At 40.4% G+C, this 11714-nt stretch overlaps 1 protein-coding gene across 1 annotated transcript; it reads right to left on the bottom strand.

Annotated features, from left to right (window-relative positions):
- Positions 1 to 213: 213 nt before the first annotated feature.
- On the bottom strand, positions 214 to 8765 carry LOC139645076 (SH3 domain-containing kinase-binding protein 1-like). The gene is made up of 3 exons (XM_071520680.1): positions 8525 to 8765; positions 6499 to 6562; positions 214 to 3112 (listed from the first exon to the last, which is right to left on the bottom strand). Exons 1-3 carry the CDS (start codon positions 8743 to 8745, stop codon positions 3071 to 3073), a joined length of 327 nt encoding a protein of 108 aa, XP_071376781.1. The 5' UTR covers positions 8746 to 8765; the 3' UTR covers positions 214 to 3070.
- Positions 8766 to 11714: the final 2949 nt, after the last annotated feature.

Below are 11714 nucleotides of genomic sequence, written 5' to 3'. Positions count from 1 at the left end.
ACCACAACAGGCACATTACTTTCCATCACTCTCTCCTCTGAACAGTCAATATTTTTCAATTTCAGATTTTTTCTAATAACAAAACCTTGAAACAGTCTCAGCACCGTTGTGCAATCGTGAGTTCAAATATTTGAAATGCCGAGTTGTCGATGCAACACACATGTATTTCAAAGGCAAAGAAAAAAAAAAAAAAAAAGGAGAATTTGTGACAGTAAATAAAGATGATATTTATTCATTTTTGGAAAGAATCTCAGCTCATGCAATGATACAGCTCATGTAAACAAAATCACTTGAAAATATGTTATAAATGTGCACAGATTTCTTCTTTTCTTGGCGTCAAACTATGGAATGTACAATACGTGTAAATTAAGCTGAATTACAGATATTACATGAAGAGCCGTCACCCATCTTTTCCGTTTGCGTGATTATTTCATTGCCCAACCTTATCGATTAAGGAGCTGCGTGCAAAATGGAAGAGGTGGAGATGAGAATTGTTTTTCGGGGGGGGGGGGGGGGGGGTCAGGGGTCAACATGTGAGCGCTGCGCTTATTACAGTCAGATCCGTCAACGAGGTCAAAGCATTCAGGACGTGAGCCTAAAATCCCCCGTCATGGTCACTCATACACGATCGAACACACACACACACACACACACACACACACACACAGAATGAAGCCTGAGGATGATACACATTTGAAAGTCAAGAGTGTCGCTTCTTTAAGACATTTGTGAGATCTGTATCAAGATCTTAAAAACCAGTAACCTGTATTCTGAAACTAGTAGTAGTACAAATTGTGATTTTGCTAAAACTGTTGCCAAATATCTGACTGAGGGAGATGAAACCTGGGGTGAATATTAATAAGAGCTGAAATGTTCCCCTAACTCATCATGAGGCGATTCCAACAAGTCCAACAACATTTTTTTTCAGGTGTTTCAGAGAAAAGTTGTTCCCCCTCATGAGTCGTCTATGTTGTGCGTATGAGGGACAGAAACCACAGCGCCACTGAAAATCATCAATCATCAAGCTGTGACTGTACACTGCTGTTTCTAAACTTCAAACTGCACCGGACCCATTTTCTCAAAAGCATCTTGACACAAAGCTGACCTGTTCGTCGGCTTACAGCAGAACAGTACTGTGAATACTGTACATTCTTGGCTCAGGGCTTCCCTCCGCCCTCGGGTGAGAGCCGACCCGGGGTAACTAAGCCCTCTTTCACGTCGCACCAGTTAAGACTCGGGATAAACTCTAAACTTGTATTGTGAACCCTTAAACGTCGGGGACAAGCCTTCCCCAGAGCAGGACCTCGCTAGCGATGATAATAATCCAGTTGCCCCGCTGTTTTAAAAAAGATCTAAAATGACGATTAGTGCAGCATGAAAAGGGCTAAAGGCAATCTGTAGTGCGGAAAATGCTTTTGAGAGACAAACAAGCGATGTACAGTACACAACCAAGCCTCTCTCTCTCTCCCTGCTCATCAGCTTTTATCTCAACACTTTAAAAACCTCAAACTGAAAGATAGAAGAGGGAGGGAAAGGGTGAGTTTTTTATTTATTATTTCTGTGGTGTATTGTGTGATTCCAGTTAGCTTAACTTCTGTACTTGGTCCATCTGGAAAGAGATGTAGATAAGAGGACAGACACGCGCACACATACACTCACACACACACACTCACACACACACATACAAGGACAGACAACGACTAATGATTGCTGCGCAGGGTCATACAGATCTCATACTAGAGGCTGGAAAGAGAAGGCTTTCTCTAAGATCATACAATTTTCTTTGAATCAAAGAGACCAAGGGAGGGAAAAAGGAGAGAAAGAGGTAGAATGGAGTGCAAGTGGTGATTAGGGGGATGATAGTACGATTAGAAAGAAGAAACGAAAGGAAGAAAATGGCAAAAAAAAGAGAGCAAGTTGCAGAGATGATTATCTTGCCAATGTCTTGGTCAGCAACTTTGTCAACGGAAAGAATGCAACTCTCTCTCTTTCCTGCTCTCCTCCCTTTCTTTCCTCTTTAAAAGAAGGTTTTTGCATGTGGGTACTCTTAGCTGCATTTTCTGTTAAATATATATATATATATATTTATGTATATATATAACGGAGGTGAAATTTCTGAGAACATTCTCATCATTCTCAACTGTGTGACTGAAGTTTGACAAAACTTACAAGAAGAGAAAAAATAGAAAAGAGACCAGCAAAGAAGAGGCCCTCTATATAGTATTTGACTCGCATGTCAGTAGACAAAAATACAGATATATAATATCATGCTGCAAATCTCCAGACACCATCAAGGTAAATGTAAGCCCCCCCCCCCATTATCAACACTTAATAGAATTTTGTTTTAAACAGGCACAGTAGTGTTACCCTGGATAGGAATGCTAGAAAACATATAAAAGACAAAACAAAAACCAAAGCACAGCTGTTTTTCCGCAGCGTTGCAACGATGGAGTAAAGCGCTGCCAACAGGCGCCATGCAGGAAAACACAAAACATCATTTAATTTGTTGTGATTATCCAAAGATGTTAACAGACATTTTCGTATTTTCTTTAAAATCAACTACTCGCGCATATTATATAAAAAATACGAGAAAGAAAATGACGTGAAGACAACAAGCGCCCCCTGCTTTATACAAAGTCAGTAGTATTTAGAGCGGACCTCCTCATCCAGGTCAGGGGGAGGAACGCCAGGGTGAAGGGAGGGGGGGGGAACGTGAGGGGGAGAACTGCAAGTCCAGCGCAGTAGTTTTAAGTAAGGCCTCAATTTTTTTTTGTGTTGGCAAAAAAAAAAAAAAGAGAAAGAAACATATACATCTGTAACCTTAATTACATCTAGCTAGAAAAAAAAAACATATGTGCAAAAATGTAAATCTTACAAATATGGGGAAATAGGTGTTTTTTTTTGTAGATCACTGAAAAGGATTGTGCGAGAGGTGGTTCGTCCGTTTGCTCTCCGCCCCTTTCCTCCGTCTGGCCATCTACTCCTCCGTCTGTCGTCGCCCTCCGACTCGCTGATTGGTCGACAGGCCAGCAGGTGACCTTGAGGCTTGATGTTGATTGGAGCAGAGGCTTCACGTTGAATGGACATTCCGCTTTAGTTTCTCTACCTCCATCTGGGAGGGTGCACACACACACACACACACACACACACACACACACAAAAACACAAAGTTTGGATTCAGTCATTTATTTTGTGTAGATTGCTGACAAAAAAATCCAAATTTAATCCGTTTTGTATTCAATCTGCAACCACAAAATGTCAATAGCGCCACTTGCGGCTCTGGAGGTCGTGACTCAAATACGGAGGAAACTCAGAATGTTGATTTTAGCATGCAAAGCTTCTTGCACCGCAAAGGCATGGGAATTATTCATATGAACGTGCGTAGTATTGTATCCAAAATGGACTATATTAAAGTCTGGGCACAACAAACTGACCCTGACATTTTTGTGTTTTCTGAAACATGGTTGTCGAACAAAGTTAAAAATGCTGATATTTGCCTTGAAAACTATAGTGTTTTCCGATGCGATCGGCCTACTAAGGGAGGAGGCGTTGCCATTTTTGTGAAAAGTTGTTTATTTGTCTCTGTTGTTACCTCTGTGTCTAAGCCGAAATATTTTGAACTCTTGGCTGTAAGTGTTTGTCTGGGGAAAAATAATACTGGAAAATGATTAGTTATTGGGTTTTATCGTTCACCCTCTGCACCTGCAGGTGCGATAGATGTTTTATTTGAGTTGATATCCAGCTATGAAAATTCAGAACTTCTTATCTTGGGTGACATGAACATTAACTGGTTAACTAGCACTGATCATCTAAAAAATTAAATCTCACGCAGCTTATTTCTTCCCCAACTCGTCCAGATCCAAAAAATGCAGAAAAGGCCACACTTCTAGATATTATATTAACCAATAGACCTCAACATTATAAATCTAGTGGTGTTTTTCCTCTCGACTTCAGTGACCACTGCCCAACAGCATGCATCCGTGACATGAAATTACATAGATCCAAACCACGTATCACTGTCAAAAGGAATTTTAAACGCTTTTCTGAACAAGCATTTTTGTTTGATTTGCACTACAGTGATATTGGGTTTACCATGGCAATTCCTGAGCCACACTTGGCCTTAGATTATTTTATGAAAACATTTAATATCATTGCTGACAAGTTTGCGCCTTTTAAGAAATTCAGAGTCAAAAACAGGAACAATCCTTGGTTTTATTGATTTATCTAAGGCTTTCGATACTGTCGATCATCAAATTCTTTTGAAACGCCTGGAATCTATTGGATTTGATGATAAATCGTGCAATTGCTTTCCAAATTATCTCAGTGGTAGAACACAAGCTGTTGTGGCTGATGGCTATCAGTCCAGCTTTATGAGTGTTAACAAAGGTGTGCCACAGGGTTCTATTCTGGGACCACCCTTTTATTCACAATTTTTATAAATGAATTAGGTGAAAATGTTAGAAACAGTACAATTCAGTTGTACGCGGACGACGCTATTCTCTATACAACAGTGCCCTCTGTTGCCCAGGCGGTTCAAAACCGCCTGATTTCTGTGCTGTACAGCAAATTTTAATTGATCTTAAATTACTTTTAAACTCTGATAAAACAAAATGCATGCTGTTTTCTAGAAAATTGACTAACAGTTCCACAGAAGTGAATATTACTACCCTTAATGGTACACCAATTGAAAGAGTATCCTCTTATAAATACCTTGGTTTCTGGCTTGATGACAAGCTATGCTTCAAAAAACATATTATTGAACTGACTAAATCTTTGAAAGCAAAACTGGCATTCTTTTATAGAAATAAGGCATGCATTACCCAATTCAAATTGTACAGTCAACCTTTTTATCCGTAATGGACTATGGCGATGTAATTTATATGTACTCTCCTGCCTCAACTCTTAAACCTCTCAATGCAGTCTATCATTCCGCCCTCAGGTTCATAACTGGGGATGGCTTTAGAACGCATCATTGTATACTATATGAGAAAGTTGGGTGGCAGTCGTTGGCAGTGAGAAGAGAACGGCACTGTATTCTATTTATTTACAAAGCACTTCTTGGCAAACTTCCTGGGTATCTCACATGTCTTTTTAACTATAGATCATTGTCACACTGCACTAGGTCCCAAGACTATTTGGTCCTTGAAAATCATCATGTTCGTACTGAGATTGAGAAACTGGCTTTTAAATACTATGCTCCACACAAGTGGAACAATCTGCAGGAACTTGCAAAATTAGACAAGCTAATCCCTTTTAATCAATTTAAATCTCTTTTGTCTGACATAGAGCAGTGTGAATGCATGTGTTTTTGTTGAATTGATGTTGTCCCTTATGTTGATGTCCTTGTCCTGTTTGTTGTATAATCTGTTGTTGTATACTGTAACTCTGTGTGTTTTTATTTGTGTGCTTTTTATTTGTTTTTATATGTACTTTTATTGTTTTTATTGTTCTTATATATGATTTGTTGTTGATACTGTAACTTTTGTGTGCTTTTATTGTTTTATATGTACTGTAATCAGGGCGTCCTTGTAAAAGAGAGCTTGCTCTCAATGGCCCTCCCTGTTTAAATAAAGGTTATAATAAGGGGCATTCTGGAGGCATTGTGAACAACAATCATTTTGTAATTCATTTTACGTAACATTACAATGTGGCTTGATACTGCTGCAGGAGAAGGGTCCCCTAAAATGATTAAACTATTCCCTCCTTCACTTGCTGCCTTGCTCAAAGGATCTCAAAGACTGGAGACAAATTTGTCATTGCACAAGTCACATCACACCACACCACATCCAGCAAAGAACCTGGAGGAAAATTCAACTAACTTCTTGGGGGAGAAAACGGCTGACAAAATCGACCATCTCTCTCCTCTTTGTCCTTCATTTCCCTCTTTTTCCATCTCTTTGCCTTTCTATCTCCGGACTTAGAAGTTCCCCTCAGGGGGTCTGAGCAAATCTGCCGCAACGTTCCTATGTGTGATTAGACCGATGCGTGCCCGGAGCGCTCGGCAGGGAGCCCACAGCTTCCCCTCTCTCCTCCTGCTCTGACTTCTGTGCCATGCTGAGCTGGGCCGGGCCGTGTCATGTGCTGTTACACTGGGAAAAGTCTAAGGGTCAGACTCCCGATGCGGGGTCATGCTGAAGTACAGGGAAACTGAATGTGTTCAATGCAGCAGCAATTCACGTTCCTTCAGGGGGGGGATGGAGTGAGTGTGTGTGCATGTCTGTTTACTGTATGGCTGTTGGTCATCAGTTGTACATTGCAGTAATGTGTGCGCATGCAAGTAAACATGCTTTTGCGTTCAAGCGGATCTGTAACATCAACATTAAATGTGATTTGCAGAAATTTGAAATGTGGGAACATTTGCCGTCAAGTGTGTGTGTGTTTGTGAGCACTTTTTTTTTTATCAAACTTAATCTTGCATTCGTGTGTGTGAGCCTACATCCATCGCTGTCTAATGCATTTAGACAGCTCAGCATGTGGTATTATAGGGATCGATGTTACCTGCAGGGCCACTCGCTTTAGCCTTTCCTCATCCAGCTCTCCTCGCAGCTCTGCCATCTCTCTCCTGGAAATATACACACACACACACACACACACACACACACACACTCATTAGCACATATACCCTTGCAACATACAGTACTGTGCAAAAGTCTTAGGCACAAGTAAAAAAAAACATCCATAAAGTGAAGATGCTTTCAAAAATAATGAAATGAAAAGTTTTTAAATATGCAGAAAACAAACAAATAAACAACTAAGACAATATTTATTTAAAAAATCTAGGGTGCCTGAGACTTTTGCACAGTAGTGTACATTCTTGGATGCAAAACAATTTGGTGCAGACACAAACGAGAAGTGCTCTCAGTGATCAAACTCATGACTGGGAACGCATGCCTCAGCTGATCCACAAAGAGATTGTTCTACTTAGGAAGGCTGCTCACATGCTGGGAGACATGCATAATGCACACACATGCATGTATACGCTTTCGCATTCACAGAATAACAATAATGGAATTTTAAGTAAGAATGTACTCTTGGCTTCTTAGAAAAAATAGGATCGTTTTAAGTGGAAACACAGACATACTGTATGAAAAGGAGGAACAAAAAGATGTGCCACCTCTATTCACTTTTGACATGTGGACACAAGTGATTTTTTTTGCATTCAAGGAAGCCCTGCCCCTGTTTTTTTCTTGTTTGCTCTGCAATTTTTGGGGCCCCTACTCTTTCCAAACTATCTTTGAGTCTACTTATGAAGGCTGCTCACATGCTGGGAAAACTCTGACAAAAGAAAGGTTTTCTTTGAGTTTAGAACAAAAAAACAAATGCTGACCAAACTGACAGCTAAACCTTGACACAAACAAAACTAAAGGTCAATGCATTGCGAAGTGTCACAACACAGATCATGCAACTGAATTGCTTGACTGAATTTAAGGATTGGTTAGTGCCCCATATTATGTATACTTGTGGTCTACTGATCCACATAGCTGAGCATTATTCTCCAGTGTCACAACATATAAAATGCAAAGTCATGTAAATTGGTACTGGCGAATATTTTTTAAGTAAACCAACTCAACTATGAAATAAATCCATGAAAAACCAGGTTATGGCTGAAAACTGGCTTTGAACAATGTAAATGCTTTAAAAGTAAACTATCACCTTAATTAATAATATTGCATGCATGTAAACATACAACAGTGGGCCCAAATCTGGCTCACAACTTTTGTTGCATGCCATACTGTCGCTTCCATCTTTCCCGTCACTCTCCACATCAACGCAGGCTTTGAGGAGATAAAGTCCATTACCACACCCACCCATCCATTAAATCACCCATCTATCCATCTGTCGTTCTACTCCACTTCCCCATCCATCCGAGCAACGCACCGCATAACAGGTCATCCTCCCGTCTGCGCCACCTGTCTGCCCAAGTAGCTACTGAGACCACATTGTCTGTAGTTGGCAACCGCTCACATGGCAACAGTAACAAAACATTTTCATGAACCTGGCTCCCAGTGTGACACATTGAATTTTCCATTTGTGGCCTCCTCCTCCTCCTCCCAAAAAAATCTGGACAGATACTATACACTTGGGATCCAAAGAACAATGCCATATCAATAAAGGCATTTTTGAAAATGCTCTCAAACACCTGAAGTAGTTGGGGGTGTGCTTGGTTTGTTTTACTCAAGTCCCAAATGTATAGTAGAATAAAAGAGGAATAATGGGGAGTGCTGCTGGGATACACAGGCAGCATTGTTCTATTCCATATCAATAAAGACATTTTTAATCTAAGGGAAAGAGTGCCTTGGTCTTTTTGCTTTTTTGGATTCTACTGATAACCCCACCACCAAAGCGCACCTTTCTATCACTGATTTTTAACCAATGTGTGTCCCAGCAGTGTTCCCCATTCTTCTTCTTTTTTTCTACTACACATTTGGGACTTGAGTAAAACAAACCAAGCACACCCCCCTACTACCTCAGATGTTTGTGAGCATATTCAAACATATTCTAGGCCATAGTCTAATGACATTACATTTGCTGGGTCTTGAGTAGCTCCACAGACAGCAGAAGCTCCTTCATCTGGCTCCTCAGCTCATCCAGCTGGGCGCCCTGGTCCTCGGGCTCCAGCCGGACCCTGCTGCCCTGGGAGAGGCCGTCTGTGCTGGGGACCGGGGCTGATGGAGGGCTGGGCTTGGCCTCCGTGCTGGGGACCGGGGCTGATGGAGGGCTGGGCCTGGCCTCCATGCTGGGCATGCTGGGCTTGAGGAGCGACGATGACTGGGCAATGAAGAAAAAAAAATTCTTTATTTTTACTATTTTTTTTTTTATTTTTACTATTTTCCACATTTTAGAATAATAGCAAAGACATCAACACTATGAAATAACACAAATTGAATTATGCAGAGACCAAAAAAGTGTTAAACAAATCGAAACTATCTTATATTTTAGATTATTTAAAGAAGCCACCCTTTGCCTTGATGGAAAGGCAAAGGCTTTGGAAAGAAATTCATACATCGGCATCAACTTCACTATTTATATTTGTCTAAAAAACAAATTTCAAGCATTTAAGCATAAGCCTTTAGATCAAAATGGTTTTAAGATCATGAAAACCATAGTACATTCAATCAGGTGTGTCTAAACTTTTGACTGGTAGTGTACACTAGACCCCACGTTTGCATCGGTATAAATGTGTTGATCTTTCCAACTACCAATCCACATCAACTACAAACACATCTGAAATATAAAACCAGGATACAGTCGAAGACACGACACAGTTAACATTTTTCGGGCTATAATCATGACGGTCCTGTGACTAGATCAGTCTACAGATATTAAAGTCACAAGAGCACAAACAAAACATATATATAATTTTATTATGTTCCAATGAACATTTTTATTACTGCTGAAAGGGCACAGTGTTGTGTCTCTTCTATTCTGCCACAGTAGCTCCAGTTATGCCATCTGAATAAGGAATCATATGGCTGCAGCTTCTCTCCTGCTCCTCGGGGCTCAGACTCTCTTCCTCCGTCACCAGTGAAGAAGTTACAAGGGACACAATCTCATTTTGAAATAAGGAGGCAAGCGAGGTCAGAGAAAGTCCATGTAATTTCACCTGTACAAGTCTGAGCCAACGGGTTATGAGAGCTTGAGGCCAGGCTTTACTCTGAAGGCTGTGTGTATATATGTTAAACAATATGGTGGTCTCTGCCCCCAGCTGAACAACCAGTTCTAATTAGTCTTGATTGACCATGAAGAATCCAGTCTAGTGGCCTCTTCCTTGTGTCAAGGGGTCTTTCAACCAATTACAGTGATGCTGAACTGCAGACTGAACCCCAGGTAGCGGTCCCTCCTTCTCTCTCTCCTCTCTACATGCCTACTTCCTTCATAAACAGAAACAGGAGTGGACTGTTCCGCTGTGTAGAAGGTGCCAATTAACTGGCTTGTGTTTGTCAGGCAAGGTTGTGTGTGTGTGTTTGTGTATGCGGGTGGGAAAAGCCTCTAACATCATAAATTGATATATCGTCCCTGACAGCTGATCAATCACCAGCATGGAGTGGACAGTCCGCTCACCTTTAGTATTTTATGATTTCCTTATGTAAAAAGCAGAGAGGGAGAAGGGAAGGAAAGTTGTGAGCATTGGATCCCGGGCCAGCGGGGAAACACGTGGCTCCAGAGGCAGCAGTCCACTAACTCTGCACACCTGATGCATTTTTCATGCTTTTAATAAGGTAGATATGGACGTCACGTTGTTATGGCGGACAACAGGAGTGCAGGCCATGTGCAGCCGTCTCTCACTCCCTACTGAGAGGACACTGTGCGGATCGATGCCTTCTGCGGAGTGTAGAAGTACAGATAATGATCTCAAGAAATATTGTTACAGAGTCGGAGTCTGCCCAAGGAGGAAAGTTTAGCTGCAGAGTCACATGTCACACATGTATATATATATGTGTGTATATATATATATATATATACACACACACACGTATATATATATACATATCTGTATATATACACTGTCCGTCAAAAGTTTGGGGACACCTGATTGAATGTACTAAGGCCTATGCTTAAATGCTTGAAATTATTTTTCCTTAGACAAATATAAATAGTGAAGTTGATGCCGATGTATGAATTTCCCTCCAAAGCCTTTGCCTTTCCATGAAGGCAAAGGGCGGCTACTTTAAATAATCTAAAATATAAGATAGTTTTGATTTTTTTAACACTTTTTTGGTCACTACATAAATCCATCTGTGTTATTTCATAGTTTTGACATCTTTACTATTATTCTAAATTGTGGAAAATAGTAAAAAATAAAGCATGTATATATATATATATATATATATTATATATATATATACACACACTTGTACTGTACATATTCTCACAACATTCTATTTGAAGTGAGCATGTATAGCAACAATATTGGAATTCCTTGCTCCCGCTGTGATATATAATGGGTCTGCTTTGCTTCATCTTGTGACTTTGTAGCAACTTTTATCGATACATCTGGATCATGCCTTATCTGGAACCATCAACTAGCTGCCATCAAACAGCTTTCACATGAGAAGCACCAGGACAACAAGAGAGGAGGAAGAGGAATGCCTAAGAATAAGAAAGGCAGTACCCATTGGTTTAGCCACTCAGAAGCTATTTCATTAGCCTGCAGCTAGCTGTAACCATGGGTTTCAATGAGGAATGCTAGCAATGTTAAAAAAACTGTTTTCAGGATAGCGGAGTGACAGAGGTTCCTCCGAACCATGAGGTGAAAACAACAAGTGGGAGTAAAATCACAATTTTAACATTTTCACCAGTTTGATAAGTGCTGAGCCATGGGATGTCCCAGTGTTTTAGTGTGAAAGCTTGTTGATGGTTCCAGATAGGGAATAATCCAGAGCAGGTTTCCGAACAGATAAAAACTGATGTTGTTGAATGGTTAGTGTACAAAAGTTGCTACAAAAGTACAAGACAAAGAAATACAGACCCATAATATATCATATGAGAGTGGGGAATTCCAATATTGTTGCTATACATGCTCATTTCACTTGAAAAAAAAAGGTTTAAGGGGCAGAAAGGACACATTCACAAACTATGTGTACATATTGGGTACAGGATAAACTGTGTTCCACTGGCATGTGGATTGATATGCTATGATAATCAATCATCAAAGGCTAAGGCTCTGGTAACATATAATCAGTGGAAAAATGTATCACGACATGGAAAATTGG

This window comes from Centroberyx affinis, unplaced genomic scaffold, assembly GCF_046629955.1.
Source record: "Centroberyx affinis isolate AG114_WGS23_722 - 3 ecotype Tasmania unplaced genomic scaffold, CSIRO-AGI_Caff_v1 ptg000820l_1, whole genome shotgun sequence".
In the NCBI taxonomy this organism is placed as follows: Eukaryota; Metazoa; Chordata; class Actinopteri; order Beryciformes; family Berycidae; genus Centroberyx; species Centroberyx affinis.
The sequence above is the reverse complement of the archived record's forward strand: the minus strand, read 5'-3'. Positions and strand labels throughout refer to the sequence as shown.